The 19,811-nt window shown below is 39.7% G+C and overlaps 1 protein-coding gene across 2 annotated transcripts in view; it reads right to left on the bottom strand.

The window, feature by feature from the left end:
* Positions 1-19,811, bottom strand: part of RFX4 (regulatory factor X4) — a 145,383-nt gene that overhangs the window by 103,903 nt on the left and 21,669 nt on the right. For both annotated transcript variants that reach the window (XM_073621207.1, XM_073621208.1), the window contains exon 2: positions 241-327. In XM_073621207.1, the coding sequence (XP_073477308.1) occupies positions 241-327 (87 nt within the window). The remainder of the gene's footprint in view (positions 1-240; positions 328-19,811) is intronic.

Genomic DNA, 19,811 nt, shown 5'->3' with positions numbered 1-19,811 from the left:
AAAGAGAAAAGAAATGAAACATTGCATTGCGCTGCCTGGACAATTAGCTTAAATAGGGTTACTGTAAGTGGCAGTTGATTTGAAATCACACTTCAAATGTCAGTTCATAAAAAATCATCTGACCTATTTCTCCTTTCTGAACTCCATATATCTTTTACCTTCTACACATTGGTAGTTATTGGTGGCGACCCTAAGAACATCAGAGGCCTATAGCCCGAGTTACTACTTGAAAACACTTACTTTCCTCATTAGAAACATTGCCCAAGGATGAGTGACTTGAATATCGCTTGTTTTCACTTTCACTGAGACACCGCTCAATCCAACTTTCTGTAAGGAAAAAAATGTAAAGCGTTACACCAAAATCTAGGCATTTTAATAACATGTTGGTAAATATACATTTAAAAAGTGTGCAAAGCCCACTGACTTTACCTCTCTTACTGTGCAGCTCCACTTGTTAGATCAATAGCACAAAGCTGAGGAGGAGTATCAAACCACTTCCCTTGGCTCTGTGCTACAGGTCTGACAGTATATGGTAAACGTTCCGCGCTACCCCCAACTGTGATAACCCAATGTGAAATTTAAATTAGTGAAAATCTATTTTAAAAGTGCATAAAAAACACACAAAATCGCAAATATATGAAACATAAATAATCCTGAGTGCTGCAACTAAAAAAACTTGAACATGAGATTTTATACAGTATAAAGAAAAAAGTTCAGTGCGCTACTCAAATAATAATGTGAATATAAAGAAATGAAAAAATTATAGTTCATATGGAAAAATGATGGTATCCTAAACCGGAGGTGTGATTCCTCTTTAAATCTTTCTCCTAAACAGGCATCGACTCCTCTCCCAGTCGATGCCTGTTTAGGAGAAACGTACGTTGGGTGGAGCCAGAGGACCTGACGTCACCACACTCTCAGCTGATCGGCTTCGGCGTCGGCTGTGTTTTTTCATTGCTACGGTGTTTTACCCTGCCAATGCTTTGATGTCAGTTGTCCATTCATGGATTAAAGCATTTTAAACTACTGCACAATGAAGCACCTCTTTTTCTTTTAAAATGTACTATTTCCTGCTACGAGTGGTCTTGCTGGAGCAGCTAATGGAGGAGAGTGTTCCTGATTGCCGCCTCTGAAAATTCAGCTACCTGGCGTGGAGGGAAGTTTGTCTCTACTCAAAGACCAGCTATTCCTGACCCCGAGAGGAGTTTGTTCAGGCTCGTATGATCTCTGTGGTGGGGATCCATCAAATCTGGTAAGCAGCCCCCTTTTCCTATTTCTGCACTGTCTTAGAAGATCCATAGAAGATTTACTGAAGATTTAAAGAGGAATCCCACCTCCGGTTTATGATACCATCATTTTTCCATATGAACTATAATTTTTTCATTTCTTTATATTCACATTATTATTTGAGTAGCGCACTGAACTTTTTTCTTTATACAGGTCTGACAGGCCATGCGTAGGCCGGCAGGTAAAGACAGAAGCCAGCAGCTGCTGAAGCAGTACACAAAATAAAAGTAATAATGTGAGGGGTCAAAGTGTTGGAACCCAGGGCACTCTCCAACAAATACAAGGGCACATTATTGATGCCCCTGGAAATAAATATACTGCATTTCAAATTCCAAATTTTTTAATATTTGTAATTCTATTTAGTCATTGTGGTATTTCACACAGCCCTGCTCTTATGTTGCATAGAAAGGAAAGTGGCTCTTCAATTCAGAACCTTCAGCAGTCCAGTTTCACTATTTGCCCCTAGTCTGATCAAGGCATTATTTTAAAAAATCAGATTACTAAATCATCTAGATCTCTCGGACATCCCCTGCCTGTATGTGCAGGGGTGGCCTGTGCATTGTGGGCGCATGGGCGCCGCCCCCCCATCCATGCGCCCACCCCTTTTAGGATGCCAGACGCATGGATTCTTATGGCGGGGGTGGCAGGGGGTGGTACTTTTTGAAGCACCTGATTAGAGCCAGAGGCTCTAATAGGCTTCAAAATAGGGTGGGCTTGAGGCACAGAGAGTGGAAGAGGTGGCACAGAGGAGACATGAGGACGGACATCCCCGCCACCACGGCTGCTCTGGTTGACTAAGGACTGGCAGTAAGTGTCGGACCACCTGTGGGGTGGTGCTGTCAGAGCCGCAAGTGGGGGGAATATCAGAGCCACGAGCGTGGGGGCTGTCAGAGCCGCAAGCAGGGGGGCTGTCAGAGCCGCGAGCGGGGGGCTGTCAGAGCCGCGAGCAGGGGGGCTGTCAGAACCGCGAGGGGGAGCTGTCAGAGCCGCGAGGGGGGTGTGCAGAGCCAAGGGGGAGGGTTGCTGTTCCCTGATCTGTATTCCCTGATCTGTAGTATATCCTGATCTGTATCTGTACCTTTATCTGTACATCCTGTTCTGTATACCCTGATCTGTATATCCTTATCTGTATACCTGTATCTGTATACCCTTATCTGTATAACTTTATCTGTATACCCTGATCTGTATACCTTTTATCTGTACACCCTTATCTGTATACCCTGATTTGTATACACTGATTTGTATACCCTTATCTGTATACCCTGATCTGTCTACATTTATCTGTATAACCTGATCTGTATACCCTGCTCTGTACACCCTGCTCTGTACACCCTGATCTGTATACCCTGATCTGTATACCCTGATCTGTACACCCTGCTTTGTACACCCTGCTCTGTATACCCTTGTCTGTATAACTTTATCTGTATACCCTGATCTGCATACCTTTTATCTGTACACCCTTATCTGTATACCCTGATCTGTATACACTGATCTGTATACCCTTATCTGTATACCCTGATCTGTATACCCTGATCTGTATACCTTTATCTGTATAACCTGATCTGTAAGGCTGAGTCATATACTCTGTCCTGTGATGCTGAGCTGTATACTCCTGACACTATGGGTGGAAGCAAGTAGAATACAGGGGACGGAGCAGGTGGATTCTATAAGGGGTGGGGCTTATGAGAACTGGGAGGGATCGAAAAGGAAGGACGACCCCCCATCCTAAAACTTCACCAGCCACCACTGTGTATGGGTAAGCACTGCATACATTGATGGTGCTATATCAATACCAGAAATGAATACTAAAGAATTTAAAGCTGTAGGTTTCATAATAACCTCTGTCTTTGCATCCCGACACCTGAAATATGCAAGGAGAAAACAGCTCAATATATGAACTTATAAACTGTAAGAACATTTTTATTCAGTCATCCTAATTTCTATGTATTAACTACAATTGAATGTATACATGTACTTAGGCAAGTTTCTTTTCTTGACTAACCTGTGCACACCTGCCAGTGGTATAATTTGCACCAACCCCTATCACTGTCATTTATCTACATAGCTTGGCCTGCTTAAAAATGTTAAAAAAAAAAAAACGTAAGAAATGTAAAAAAAAAAAAAAAAAAAAAATTCATACTATGATAATGGCCCGTCAATGAGCAAAGTGGAGTTTGAAGAATCCAGGGTCATAAAGAACATAAATCAAAGGTACTTGGAGGCAACTAATAGTTAAGGGATAAGTGCACTTTAAGTCAAAGTGCATTTATCTTTTTTGCCCCTTTTTTTGACCTAATGGAACCCAAACTCTCCTTATGCAGATGTATACTTCTCTTGATCCAGTGACCACAGACTCTAATGTTTGTTTACAATCTGGCCATGCCTGCACTTTATAGACCCATAGACGGGTGTGGTTGGTTAGGTCAGGATAAAAAGGTAAAAAGGATAAGTGCACTTTCTTTTACAGTGCACTTTCACTTTTGCGCTTATCCTTTAAAAGACAACTCCACTTTTAGTAAAAATATATGCGCTACATCTATGCAGTATGTGCACATTTACACTATATGGTCCTCTATATACAGAAAAATAACCACTGATCTGCCAGAAATACACTCTGCTAATTTCCTGTTGTAGACTGACAATGCAGTGCCTTTTCTGGAATGAAACAGCAAGAAATGGTTTCAGCCCCACCTAGCTGCTTTTTCCAAACTACAGAATAGCTCCTGCCCCCTCCTCATGGGGAAGGTGCCATTTTGATTTTCTTTTATTTGAGTATTGCACACACACACTGGTTGTTATTTTACCATTGATGAAGCCATGTGGGGTGCGATGAAAACTCGTTGGGTTTTCTTTAACTTTTTTTTTGTGTTTTGATTTATGCCCTCATTAAGTTTTGCACTTTTTTGTTATGATTTTTTTTATTATTGGAGAGCTGTCTTGGGCCATACATGTGCTGGATTAGAGAAAACAGAACTTGCCAATTATGGGGGGGCTACTATTTGTCTGATGGAATGTTAAGCTTTATAGACAACCTGGGCACCCACCAGTTGTATGTACAATTTTTTGAGAGCAGTCTGAGAAAAAAATGGTGGTCCCCATTTACCCCTGGTCATACTAAGTGATAATTTCCTCAGCAAATGGCTGTATTTTCTTAGCCAGCACTTTGGGGCCTGTCTGCTATTAGATAGATATGCAGTTTAAGGACATGCGTAATACCTACGTAGTGTTCAGCATACTATATTTTTTGGAAGTCAAGGTGTATCTTTATGAGTATAAAGCATATGTACATACACGTCTACTCTCTGAAATAAAGTGAAACACACACTCTGAAAGGTGGGGACATGCATAGGGGGATGCATGTCAAACCAATGATGCTTTAATAGTGCTATTAGTGCCCTGGGTACAGAGTTAAAATTTAAACAAAATATCTTCTAAGTATGATTTGGGCTTTTAACATGCCTCAAGGCAAATGAATCTGCACTTTTTTGGCAATACAGAGACAACATATTTTTTTGTGGTAAGCTATATTACAGCTGTTTTAAATCTACATTGGGGTGCAATTCAGAATAAATAACAGTGTGTATATCACATGTCACCATCAGTTGCATTACTAGGCTTTAAAATGTGAGCTTCTAACACGTTACTACAAGGGTTTGAAGCCAGTACTAGAGATAAGTGACACTTGGGAGCTTATAGTAAAGCTCAGATTTGTTTTGTGAGTTATGAGCTCCAGTCCAAGATGTACTACATCATGGTGCCTGTAACTAATGTAACTAATGTATTGTGCCTCTGTTTTTTTGGGCAACAAGCTCCGCAAGATGCGGTTTGCCGCGATTGCAGCGCAATTCATTGTGTGACAATCGCGGCAGAATTGCACCCACGTTTAGGTGCCAATGAAAATGAATGGCACCTGAACAAGTGTGGTATGATTTGTCCGTTTTTCACAGTGTTTGAGATCACAGGCAAAATTACAGTGATTTTGCCCACAATCGCAAACGCCCAGGTGTGAACGAGGCCTTAGTGTTATAAAAACACCTATGTTAGTGAAAATGTTTTTAACGTTTGTGAATATTTTACACAGACAAAAATAGTAACAAATTAAAAAAAAAAGTTTCCACAAATGTTTGCTGGGACAAAAACATTGCTGCATTGATTTGTTCATATTTTAGAAATATTTTGCATACATTTTGTATGTGTTGTTTCAATTTACTTGAATATTAAAAGGCAGATCAACAGATCACAAATGCATTTTATTTTCTGATGTGAGTCAGTGCTAGACATGTAGGCTTATTAGATAATATCAACAAAAAAATTAGGTTTTCTGCAAAAAGGGAGTTTATTGTAAACTTGAAGAGTCCACCCAAAGTCAACATTTCCGTTTTCAGTAGAGTCAGCCAGTTGCATAGTCTACTAGCTTCTTTTCTTGAGATCTCTGCCAATGAGATTTCTGTGCACAAGTTCCAATCTCCACCCACCTACTGCAGCCAGTACAAGGGGTTCTCACTTAGACTTTGAAACTTACATTTATTTTACATGACAAAGAAATCAGCTTTGAGACTCCATACTGAGGTGTCAATCCATCAGTGTCTGGCCATAACTAAAACTACAGTTGTACATGGACTGGTCATTTACTGTATGTGAAAGGTCTAAGCCCTAACTTGGATTTATAAACTGCACATTGCTAACCAGATAACACAACCTACTGGCCATGTATTACACAATTTATTTGTACAATTTTCCTTTAGATTTAACAAAACCATATAATATAAGGTTAAAACCTAAACACCTTTAATTTGTATGCAATCAACCAGGCCCTTGCGTTACATAGTTGAAGGTAAATCTAAATGAAATTGAATTAGAAAATTGAATAATGTACCCTGTATATAAAATGTCATATATTCTCACGCAAGTATCCACAATCTGCTTAAAAAGCACATGAGAAATGAACCCAAGAACAGATATAAATAGCGATTAAGTGAATCTGCAGAGTGAATGGTAGCTCCGCTGCTGGTGTAAATGAATTTGTGGGAAAGTGGAATAATTGAATGGTGTAGATAAAACATCAAGTGCAACTTGAAAATTCTGAAGAGCCCAAGAGAATCGAACAAGGAAAGCAGGAGCAAACCCATGGTGAATCAACCTTAAAGGGAATGCCCAGTCAAATGTTTTTTTTTTTATTTTGGATAAACTGAGGAAGAAACCCTAGAAACCTTTCCATTGCCTGCTCTGAATTTCCCTGTGATTGCTGCTGGGCACTGCATCTACAATACCCAACAGGGTTTGTACAAAAATGCCCCCACCAGGCTTAGCATAGTCTTGCTCCCAGCACAGAGAACACATGGTCACCACAATATTATTATTATACAGGATTTATATAGAACCAAATGTTTTAAAAGCACTTTACAAAATAAAGGGAGACTGTACAGTTACAAAACAACTCAAGACAAGGGGGTAAGGAAAGCCCTGCTCGTAAGAGCCTACAATCTAAAAGGGAAGGGCAAATTATACAAAAGGGGGTAACTGTGTGAAGATAAGTTTTTAGAGAAAGTAAAAGTAAGTTGTTAGGTCGAGGCAGGATAGGCTTCCCTGAAGAGATATATTTTCAGGGATTGCTTAAAGGCTGACATAAAAGGTGATAGCTGGAATGATTGGAGTTCCAGATGATGGGAGAAGCCCTGGAGAAGTTCTTAAGGCGAGCACAATGAGGTTTTGAGATAGCTAGTGAGGAGAGATGAGGACAGTTTGGTTGATATTTTTAGAAGAGTTTTGTAATGTATCTTGGGGATATTTTGAGTTTTATTTGGTGATCGGAAGCCAGTGGAGGGATTGGCATAGAGGGGTTGAAGATGCTGTGTAGTTGATAAGGTGGATGAGTCTGGTGGTACCATTCATCATAATAGACAGAAGGAGGGATAGACTAACAAGGAGGTGGATTAAGTGGGTGAATTAATAGCTTTGTGGTGTCATTGGTTAACTGCTTGCCGACCAGCTGCCGCAGTTTAACTGTGGCAGAATGGCACGGCTGGGCGAAACGCCATTACCTTACGCCGCTTTGCCTTTTGGTCACTAGGGGGGCGTGCGAGCCTGCAGTGTGTGGATTGGCATAGAGGGGCTGAAGATGCTGTGTAGTTGATAAGGTGGATGAGTCTGGTAGTACCATTCATCATAATAGACAGAAGGAGGGATAGACTAACAAGGAGGTGGATTAAGTGGGTGAATTAATAGCTTTGTGGTGTCATTTGTTAACTGCTTGCCGACCAGCTGCCGCAGTTTTACTGTGGCAGAATGGCACGGTTGGGCAAAACGCCATTACCTTACGCCGCTTTGCCTTTTGGTCACTAGGGGGTGTGCGAGCCTGCAGTGTATGAACACCGATCTCTCTCTCCTCCTAGACCGTCCCATCCCACCTACAGTTAGAACACAACTAGAGAACACAGTTAACCCCTTAATCGCCCCCTAGTGTTAACCCCTTCCCTGACAGTTACATTTATACAGTATTCAGTGCATTTTTATAGCAGGGATCGCTGTATAATTATCAATGGTCCCAAAAATGTGTCAAAAGTGTCAAATTTGTCTGCCGCAATATCGCAGTCCAGATAAAAATCGCAGATCACCGCCATTACTAGTAAAAAAAATAATAATAAAAATGCCATAAATCTATCCCCTATTTTGTAGACGCTATAACTTTTGCACAAACCAATCAATATACACTTATTGCGATTGTTTAAAAAAAATATGTAGAAGAATAAATATTGGCCTAAACTGAAGAAAAAATTAGATTTTTTGATAAAAAATGTGGGATATTTATCTTAGCAAAAAGTAAAAGATATTGGGGTTGATTTACTAAAGGGAAATCCACTCTGCATTACAAGTGCACTTGAAAGTGCAGTTGCTGTAGATCGCTGTAGATCTGAGGGGAAGCTCTGAAATTAGAGGAAGCTCTGTTGATTTTATCATCCAATCATGTGCAAGCAAAAATGCTGTTTTTTATTTTCCTTGCATGTTCTCGTCAGATTTACAGCGACAGATCTTCAGTGCACTTGTAGTGCAAAGTGGATTTGCCTTTCGTAAATAACCCCTATTGTGTTTTTTTCAAAATTGTCGCTCTTCTTTCGTTCATAGCGCAAAAAATAAAAACCACAGAGGCGATCAAATACCACCAAAAGAAAGCTCTATTTGTGGGGAAAAAAGGACGTCAATTTTGTTTGGGTACAGCGTCGCACGATCGCGCAATTGTCAATTAAAGCGATGCAGTGCCGTATCGCAAAAAATGGCCTGGTCATTGAGTAGCCAAATCTTCCGGGGCTGAAGTGCTTAAGAAGGGGTATATTTTGTTGCAAAGGTGAAGATGCCAAGCTTCAGTTGAATAACCTATAACTGTATTAAAAAAAGACTAAACACAGCTGCTGTGCTGCGGAGGAGTCAGTGGTGTTGCATAAACTGTATACAAAATATTCACTCTAGTCTACCTCTACACCTCTGCTGCTATTATCATGGACACTCCTGCACACTGCTTCGGGCCTGTCAGGTAAAGGTCTCGTAAGGCCATGCCAGGAGAAGATACCAGTGACATCAAAGGAGAGAGGGGGAGATGTGGCCATGCAAAGAAAAGCAAGGGAATTGAACATTGGAACTGTTGAATTCCCTAGTGCTTTTACATACATTTTACTTGAAACTGAAGCAAGTGTCCCTAAGGTTGGATTTTAAATATTTTTAGCTTAAACTCTTCAGAGTGGTGACAGGTTCCCTTTAATTGACAAAGTGACAGGTTCACTTGGGGTTATGTTATGTGACCTGTTTAAATATAAATGGCACTCAGCAGAGTCTCTGTTTATTAGACCTCTAAATGCAAACTACCTCTATGGTTTCATTCTGTGAGGATAGACAACTATAAAATGCAATAAAATGCAGTTTTAGCACACCGAGAAATTCTAAACAATGACAGTACAACAAAGAAAACACTGATGGGAGGTAAAAGACAAAAGAAGTGAACAGCCAAAGACAAAACGATTGTTAGTATGAGAATGACAGGGAATGTGAGTATAGAAAAAGAGAAGAGATTCACGCCAACCAGAAAGAAAAAAAAAATGAACTACAAATTATCATTCAAGGTTATAGCTTGTATACATTTTAACCCGTAGTGGACCAAATGTTAAAAAAATAAAAACGACTGTAATAATGTAATATTTGGGATTATAAAAGACACAAGTTATAACATTTGCACATCTTCAGAAGCCTTTCTTATTGTTTTTTACAATGGAGGAACCCTTTGAAATAATTTTTCAGGTCCATGAGAACCCCTGCTTAAACCTATTATACCCACAGTTCATGATTTGTGGGATCAGTAAGTTGTAGAAAGTTGTAGGGCCTATTTACATTTGCTGATGCATGTGCATTATTTGTCACGCATTAATGTGCACTGCATTAAGGCAGCCCATTGAAATCACTAGACTTCCAACACACCAAAACCACCCAAAAGTCAGACAACATTTTTTGACAGAGCATTGTCATGGTTGCAGCACGTATCAATGCAAGGAAGTTGCCTTTGTGTTTTGGGGTGTTATTCAAAATAATCAGCACCACAATGCATTAATGTGTGCATTCCTGCAATGCATAGATGTTAATCATCCCTAATATAAGAGACTAATGAATGTGGTGTGCCTAGAGTATTTGGCACCCAGAGCAGATAATAATTTAGCACCACCTACTGTATGCAACAAATTGATTTGCAGCAATTATTTTTTTAACCAGTTCCAATAAATTATATATATATATATATATATATATATATATATATATATATATATATATATATATGTATATATACAGTACATACATGTACATACAGTACATGGCTTTGCAGATGCCCAATCACTTTTACAGGGCTCGATTTGGAAGGGATCTAATCAAACAAATCTTTGTTTGATCAGCTGCCTTGGAGGGCAGAGGGGGGATCAGGGATCCAATAGACTCCTGATCTCTCCATAAAGGGCACCTGTGACTGTTCAAAGCTATTGCAGGGGGTGTAGTTCACGCCTTGTGATAGCAATATAGTTGAATGAAAAAAGAATTTTAAAAAGGGTAAAAAAGTGTAAATAAAATGAATTTAAAACATTTTAAAGAAACCCCATCCCCCTGTACTCAACTCCAAAATGCAAACGCTCACAAAGGTCTGGCACACATGTAAACAGTGATTGCACCTCACATGTGAGGTCTCACCGCGAACATCAGAGTGTGGGCAGTAATTCTACCACCAGAGCTCGCGTTTAACTCTAAAATGATAACTTGTAAAGGCTTTTAAAGCGTTTATCATAGTTTGTATCGACTTCACAGGCATGCTTAATTTTAAATCTTAATATGCTTTGGTATCTATATACTCATCATAGATATTTCAATAGAAAAATTGGGTATTATATTCTGTTTTTGTGCACTAAAATTCAAGTGTATTTTTTTTCCCTGAAAATGTACTAAATGGCTGTGCAAATATCAAGCAACATAAAAAATTGCAACAACCACCATTTTATTTTACATGGTCTACTTTCAGAAAATATATAATGTTTGGGGGTATTTTCTAGCAAAAAAAAAAATGATGATTTTACTTGCATGCATGTAAAAAATGGCAAAATTGCTTAGTACGGCAAGTGGTTAAATTAAATTAATATATGACATATGTTATATGTTATTATGCAGTGTCCCCTAGTTGTCAGTGTAGAAATTACCCCTTAAGGCTGGTACACATGAGTAGTTTATTTTTTAACCAGTGGGCTGAACATAAAAAAAAACTGAGGAGCTCCGGAGAAGCTTGCTGTACCTATGCAATGTTAGTACAGCGATCTCCCTGCTGAGCTATTGTGTTCTGACAGGGGGACTGTTTCCCCTCTATGAACAAACAAGTAAAAGCTCGCAGCCAATGATCGGATGCCAATCAACTGCTAGTTTTCCAGCATGCCCATTCGACAGTAGCTGGACAGGCTGCTGTACACACTGGCTAAATGTTGACCAGTTTCTAGACGATATTCAAGTGTACCAGCCTTTACACTGGAAGTCAGTTGGGGATTGCCCTCTTATTCTGGTGGTCAGTGTAGGGGGAAGAAACAACTTATATCTACACATTGATCAAGGAAGCCCTAAAAAACTCAGGAGGAACCCTGGTTGAGAAAGGCTGATCTACAGTAACAGTACGAGAGACGTATTTATAAAGCAGTGAGACATTCACTAAACCTTCCGTGGATAAATCTTTTCAATATATGTATTTTAATATTTTATAACTGGTCAAAATAGAAACAAACTTTTTTTGCTTTTTTTTTAAATTTTTTTCCCCTATAGATTGCATAGAGATAAAATTAGTTTTTAATATAATATTGCAAAAAGAAAGTCTTGTTTGTCCTGAAAAAAGATTATATACAGGTGCATCTCCAAAAATTTGAATATCATCAAAAAGTTAATTTATTTCAGTAATTCAATTCAAAAAGTGAAACTCATATAGTATATAGATTCCTTACACACAGGGTGATATCTTTCAAGCATTTCTTTCTTTTAATTTTGATGATTATGGCTTAAAATTCAGTATCTCAGAAAATTAGAATATTACATAAGACCAATAAAAAAAAGATTTTTAATACAGAAATGTTGGCTTACTGAAAAGCATGTCCATATACAGTATAGTATGCACTCAATACTTGGCCAGGGCTCCTTTTGCATGAATTACTGCATCAATGTGGCATGGCATGAAGGCGATCAGCCTGTGGCACTGCTGAGGTGTTATGGAAGCCCAGGTTGCTTTGATAGTAGCCTTCAGCTCGTCTGCATTATTGGTGTCCCTCATCTTCCTCTTGACAATACCCCACAGATTCTCTATGGGTTTTAGGTCAGGCGAGTTTGCTGGCCAATCAAGCACAGTGATACCATGATCATTACACCAGGTATTGGTACTTTTGGCAGTGTGGCAGGTGCCACGTCCTGCTGGAAAATGAAATCAGCATCTCCATAAAGCTGGTCAGCAGAGGGAAATATGAAGAATTTCCTGGTAGAGGGCTGCGCTGACTTTGGACTTGATAAAACCCAGTGGACCAACACCAGCAGATGACTTGGCTCCCCAAATTATCACTGACTGTGGAAACTTCACCCTGGACCTCATGCAACTTGGACAATCTTCCTCCAGACTCTGGGACCTTAATTTCCACATTAAATGCAAAATGTACTTTCATCTGAACAGAGGACTTTGGACCACTGAGCAACAGTCCAGTCCTTTTTTCCCTTAGCCCAGGTAAGATGTTTCTGAGGCTGTTTCTGGTTCAGGATTGGTTTGACACAAGGAATGCGACAGTTGTAGCCCATGTCCTGGATACATCTGTGTGTGGTGGCTCCTGAAGCACTAACACCAGTTGTAGTCCACTCCTTGTGAATCTCCCCCAAATTCTTGAATGGCCTTTGCTTCACAATCCTCTCAAGGCTTCGGTTTTTCCCCATTGCTTGGAGTTTTGAGTTAATTAGCTGATTAGAGTGTGACACTATTAGTCTACAATATTGAACTTTTTCACAATATTCTAATTTTCTGAGATATTGAATTTTGGGTTTTCACTAGCTGTAAGCCATAACCGTCAAAACTAAAAAAAATAACTGCTGGAAATATATCACTCTGTGTGTAATGAATCTATATAATATATGAGTTTCACTTTTTTAATTGAATTACTGAAATAAATTGCACCTGTGCATATTATTTCAATATTATAAGTAATGACAAAATGATTGCCAAATCAGTAGGCTCATAGCTGAAAAGAATGATTCTGTCTTTAAAAGGTACAGAGCTTTGGGAGACAAAGTGGTTTAAGCCCAACTGAACCAATAATAGCCTATATTATTAATGTAATGCACCAGGCATAATTCTAATCTTGTGGGAATTTGAACACTGTTAGTTGGAGCACTGTGCAAGGGGGGGCATGTCGGACCACTGGAGACCTGGACCACTGAGCAGTTGGGCTTTCCAACATACTGCCAGGCAAGCACAGGGTATTTGAACTCTTTCTACAACAAATAAAAAAAGAAACCTAATATATATATATATATATATATATATATATACTGTATTTACTATATTTACATTATGCTTTTAAGTATGTGATATATGACACGTAGCATTCAGAGGTGTGTTAGTACATCACTTTCTTGTATCTCAAAAGGGGGTCTCAGATCACCAGACTAATGAGCAAGAAGGCTGTGCTCTCTGTATGATTCTCAAGATCCTCAGCTTGGAAATGTCTAACAAATAAAAGAACGTGCGCTGTCTCCTTAAATGTCAATAAATTTATAAGGTGAACTCCCACACATGTGCATGTGATGAAATACTATTTCATATTAAAAAGCTCATCAAAACTGTGTGAATAGGGCAAAATTAATAAATAAATTAAAACTACAATACAATTATAACATAGCCACAATGTGAAAATATATTAATTAATAAATAAATAACTAAAAAAACTATTCATAAATCCATCATAGTCAAATAGTCATACTCAATAATCTTATGAAGTCCGTTCACATGCAAACCAAAGTGCTCTATGTTCCAATATAAAAAGTTCTGCAGTGCTCAAGGTGTTTGTAAGACAATTAGGCCTCTTACCAGACCGCAATGCTCTCAACTTATAGAGCTCAATGGCTCCTAATCTGTATAGCTTAGAGGAGCTGACGCTCTCACCCTCAGATCTCTACACAGTTCAGTGACTCCAACAACCGGAATAGGCAGCAAAGTCCCCAGCATATATTGAAAACCTCAGCCTATGTACTCCATCAACAAGCTCTGACACACATGTACATCAAATATAAAAAGAGAGAAGCCTCATAGCGCAACACTTTTAAAATACTCGGTTTATTCAATTAAATATTGCAATTACATAGATTCAGAAACAACAGGCATTTTACAAAAGCTTCTACAGCTAGGCCAGTCATCCAGCGAACCTTTGCATGATGACGTCACAGAACTAGTTCTCCACACGATGCGTTTCTCCATACAAGACGTCCTCTGTGATTGGAGACTAGTCTGGGATGTCAGTTGCCATCATTTTAAAAAGGAAGTGACACCGGAACTAAATATCCTGTACATGTAAACCCAGGAACACAAAGAAGATAAGCAACACACAACAAACTTGCATGAACCATTTTGTCAAGGTATTAGAAGTACCTTTCCATTGAAGAAGAAGTAAACTAAGACTTTTTTGGAATGAAGAGAGAAGGGACTTTTCTTTGCATTTGCAATCAGTATATGTGAAGTTATTGAACAGCACAAACCACAAATCTTTGGAAATAGTGGATGAAGAGGCTGGATAACTTGACAAGTCCACTAGTTGTGATAAAAGTGGCTAACTAGGCAACAACATGTTGGGATTTTTTGGGAATTAATCTACAGGAGATAGAACCCATCTAAACAGATAACAAACACATCTTCTCACTCTTTCTTCCTTATGACTTCATCCTAATATAATAAATAATCTATTTGGTAAAACAATTAAGAAGACTGCTTGAGCTACACATGCATTCCTTTTTATGCTACAAAAATGGTCACAGAGGTCTGTCTGAAGCTGCTCAATAGACATAAGTTGCTTTAGCCGAATATTTCTCAACTCCAGTCCTCAAGTACCCCCAACAGGTCATGTTTTCAGGATTTCTCTCAGATGAAACGGCTGTGGTAATTACTAATGCCGGCCATACACGGTTCGAATTTCGAAAGAATTTTCTTACGAAAATCGCATCTAAGAATTTTCGTACGAATTTCGCACCATTAGTGGGCTGCAGCAACGGCTGATTTTCGTGCGGCAATCAAATTTGAGGAATCGGACATGTTGGAAATTTTTTGAAAAACAAACGATTTTCTAATCAATGATGGGAGAATCGTACCAGAAATGTAATAAGAAAAAAAAATGTGCATGTGCAAGAAAAGAGAATTTACGGAGAGAAAAGAAGATTCCCGGCCACAAAAATTCTTTTCTGTAGCAACATGAGGTGAAATTGAAGGCTTGGTCAGCCGAATCTCGAAAATCAATGGTGGCACCATCGGATCACAAAAAAAACCAAAACTTTCTGATTTTGAAAAGAGAATTAGTTTGAAATTCGACCATGTATGTCCTGCTTTAGGCAGTGAAACTGATCAAATCACCTGTGCAAAATAATGGAAAGCCTGAAAGCATGACCTGTTGGAGGTATCTGAGAACTGGAGTTGAGAAACATTGCTTTAGCCGAATCAAGAGATGTCATTTAATGTCTTTCAGCATTTTAACGTGTCGCTAAAAGCATCATAGACTGACTGATGCAATTATGCCTTAGACACTTTAATTAAAAATCCATGGTGTTTATGTGGACTGACATAATGTACAGTTAGAAAATGTACTGCAAGAAGAGGTAGAAACTAAAACAATGATTGTGGTCTGCAGACATTAAGCATTTGGGCAAAAGAGCACCTAGAGGTTGGCCTAGCATAATTATGAGACAATCGGACCTCAATCAAAAAGTAATTGACAGCTAATTGTCATTTTTATCATCCCCAAACCAGCAATCCCAGTGTCTGACAAAGGGAAGACATCCAGCATCAAATTGCTTTGCAGCTCTGAGATGTTGTGTGACTGAAGAAGAATGCAAATCTGTGAAATGTGTTGTGCTTGTTGGTTAAAGGCAAATGAACAATACGGAATGTTTGTGATATTTACTTGGAAAGGTGGGATCCCATAAATCATGTTCTTTAAGACAGCAACCACTGCTTACCATGGCCACCCATCATAGCGACACCATAACACACTTTGTGTATTGCACTTTCTTTAGCCCACAGCAAATGGACCCTACCATGGAAAGTCCAGTTGGTTATGTTTGCCTCCTAGGCCAAACATTTTCAGTCCTCACCTACTGGTGCTGATTTGTAAATCTTCCAAAGCCTAAGCAAAATTTTTTGCATGGCCAGGTGTACAATGATGTCAGAATCGCTCTTATACATCCAGTCTGGTCTGTACAGGAATCCAACATATGGATCAAGTGAAATTGTATTAAACAGCTAAACGTACCTCTAGGCAATTTATTTTTAGAGTTTTTGATCACAAAGGGGAGGATTAAAGTATATGTATAGCCAAAACTTTTTTTGTTTTGTTTTGGATAACATAGGAAAGGGTTAAAACCTCTGCTTGGTAATTTTTGTACTGCTTTTTTATGTACCATTGAGATTATTTTCCTTACCTGACTATCCCAAAGACACATTAATAAGTTAAAGGAAATCTCCCAAAGTGCAGAGAATGCCCCTCCTAGATGGCTGTTCCTGTAAGATTGTTTCCAATGGAAGATCTCCCCTTACCTCTTGTTCTAGGGACAACTCTAAAATTTTGGATTTCCCCCTTCCTCTTTTTTTTGTGACAATGGTCACCAGTACAAATAGAGGGATGAATCTTCCCAGTGGGGACAAAGACACTAATAAGAACTCAACAGAGGGTCTAAGTCTTTCCCCACTCTGTTCAAAAAATAATTTTGCCTAGAGATACACTTTAAAAACCCTATTAAGTTTTATTTTGCTGTTTGTGTCCCATTCGGGAGATTTTCCTTCATTTGCTGTCCCGAAAATATATCAAGAAGTGAAAGGAAATGTTTCGAAAGTGTGGGGAAATCCCCTACTAGACAGCTGTTTTGGAAACAAATGTTCCTACTGCAGTGGCAGCTGGTGTTTTTTTTTGGGGGGGGGAGTGGCAAACAAACGCCCCCCACCTCCCACTCCCCCCGCTGTCTGCCAGTCGGTCCGGCGCTTACCCCATCTAGGTGGCGGCGGGTGACGGGCATCAGGCAGCTGGCAGCGGCTCCTGTGTCGTCTTCTCTATCACGGGGGGTTCCGCCATGCGTCTCCTCCCCTCCTCCTAGGTGTCCAATAAGATCGGCTGTCCTTTCAGCCAATCAGGTGCTTCAAAAAAACACCCCCCATTGGAATTCATGCGTCCGGCATTTTGCATAGGGGCAGACGCATGGATAGGGGGGGCGGCACCCGTGCGCCCTTAATGGACAGGCTGCCCCTGCCCTATTGGAAGATTTTCCCTCAGCTCCTGCTTTGGTATCAACTGCAAAAGTTTGGATTTCCCATCACTTTCTGTTAAAATTACAATAATCATCATGAGGAATAGAGAGTGGAAACACAGAACCCTTCCCTACTTTATCCAAATGTAAAAACAAGTTTTGGCTAGAGATATACTTTAAAAAATGGTAAATTTCTCAGACGGTGTAAACAATATAGTAAAGTTGTTAAAATGTTAAACTAAAATAATCACCAACAAATCATAAGAGTTTATAGGCTGCCCAAAGTATCTAAAAACCTGATCGTTGATTGCTCTTTCACCTTTTGATCTTGTTATATTGCCATTTCACATTTTGAATAAACATGGCTAAGGATTTACAGGTCTGCCTGTGACCTCCAGTCAAATTATAGTTAAAATTCCTCCACATTACACTTGATCTTTGCTCTTAGAAGTAAAAGCATTCATAACCACAGCAGGTTGTTTCCTCCCTGATGTTCTGGTCAACAGGAGACTGTAGAATTCTCGTATTAAAGCCTAAATTAAATTATCTTCATTACATACCTCCTAAGTCCTAACTCTTATGAGGAAACAGGGATTCTTTTGTAGCTGGGCTCTATGACTTTTTTTTTCATTCATATTCAGAGAGAAATCCTTTTTTGCACAGATTTGGGTTTTATATCCACCTTTGTTTTACAAAGGCAAAAAAGTAACACTTTATTATAGGGACAAACAATGCCTTTACCCTGAGTCTGTTAGGACTTGGACACCTGCTTAAAGTGTTACTAAACCCACATAATAAAAACTATCAATAAATGATGTATTACATGCTGTTCATACTCACTCAACTCACTATGAGATTCATTTTCTGTATTCTGCAAAAACCTGGTTGATCCTGCTGCTCTCTATCTCCACCTTCTGTTAATATCCCCAGTACAGCTAGGGATTTTCCAGCTGTGGTGGCAAATTTACACAAGCTCAGTTTTTAGTAAGTTTCTATGCTGACCATTTCCTCCCTGAGCAGCCCATGTGACTATAGAGTCACGCATGTGGGTGTATACACAATGGTAAATGACAGTCCACTCTCTCCCTCCTCCTCCATGTCCACTAACCAGTTAAAGTGGAGGTCCGCCCACCCCTGCAAAAATTAAAAGCCAGCAGCTACACATACTGCAGCTACTGACTTTTAATAATAGGACACTTACCTGTCCTGGAGTCCAGCGATGTCAGCACCGCAGTTGATGTTTCCATCAGCTGTCAGGTGCTGCCACCGCCATTTCCGGTAAGGGAACCTGGTAGTAAAGCATTACGGCTTCACAGTAGGTCCCTACTGTGAAGTGAGCAAGGCACCGATGCGCTCTCTTATTGGCCCAGCGGTGGGAGAAGGAGGAGAGAGGAGGAGGGAGCCGGGCTGCTGGCGTAATGCGCCGTGGCGTGGTCTCCCGGAAGTGGGGAAGGGTACCTGTCAAAGACAGGTATCTGCTCCCCCCGAAAGGTGCCAAATGTGGCGCCGGAGGGGGGAGGAGACAAATGAGTGGAAGTTTCATTTTTGGGTGGAACTCAGCTTTAAACACAATGGGGGAGGGATATTACATGTAGATTAATGGCGACTTTACCTCTCTGTTATTCTAAAGCCCCATACACGCTATTAGATTTTCTGCAGATTTTTGTCTTCAGATTTACCAAAACCATGTAGTGCAAGTACCTATTTGATTGCATACAAATTGAAACTCTTAAAGAGTAATGCCGCGTACACGGTCGGAAATTCAGCCCGCAAAAGACCGATGAGATTTTTTCATCCGGAAAATGCAACCGTGTGTATGCTCCATCGGTCTTTTGCTGGCGGAATTCCACTCAGCAAAAGTTTGAGAGCACGCTCTCAATTTTTTGGTCAGGAAAAGTTCCTAACCGAAAATGCGATTGTCTGTTGCAATTACGACGTGCAAAATCCCTACGCGTGCTCGGAAACAATTCGACGCATGCTCGGAAGCATTGAACGTCATTTTCTCGGCTCGTCGTAGTGTTGTACGTCACTGCGTTCTTGACGGTCGTAATTTCAGCAAACTTTTGCGTGACCGTGTGTATGCAAGGCAAACTTGAGCGGAAAAGCCCTCATATCTTTTTCCGACAAGAAAACAGATCGTGTGTATGCGGCATAAGTTCACCTTAGTACACTTTTTTTTCTTCTAAATTCCAGCTCCCCTATGCACCAGTATAGCATTCATGTACTTGTTTGCAAAAATATCAATGGTTTCCATTAAATCTACAGTCACTTACTTTTCTTGTGCTCATCCATGAATCCAGACGTTTCCATTAGTAATGTCTTCTTCCTGATCAGACTAGAGGTTATGACACAGGAAGGAGTTGACTAGATGATCTCATTAGCACACACCCTGCTTCATCTACCCACCCATTTCCAGCTGCATGTTTTTTAAATGAAATCCAATCAATCAGTGATCACCCTTCTCACTAAATACACAATCAGTTTGCATAGTG

The sequence above is a fragment of the Aquarana catesbeiana genome, linkage group LG03 (assembly GCF_042186555.1).
Source record: "Aquarana catesbeiana isolate 2022-GZ linkage group LG03, ASM4218655v1, whole genome shotgun sequence".
Taxonomy (NCBI): Eukaryota; Metazoa; Chordata; class Amphibia; order Anura; family Ranidae; genus Aquarana; species Aquarana catesbeiana.
Note: the sequence above shows the minus strand (reverse complement) of the source record. Positions and strands in the feature narration are given on the sequence as shown.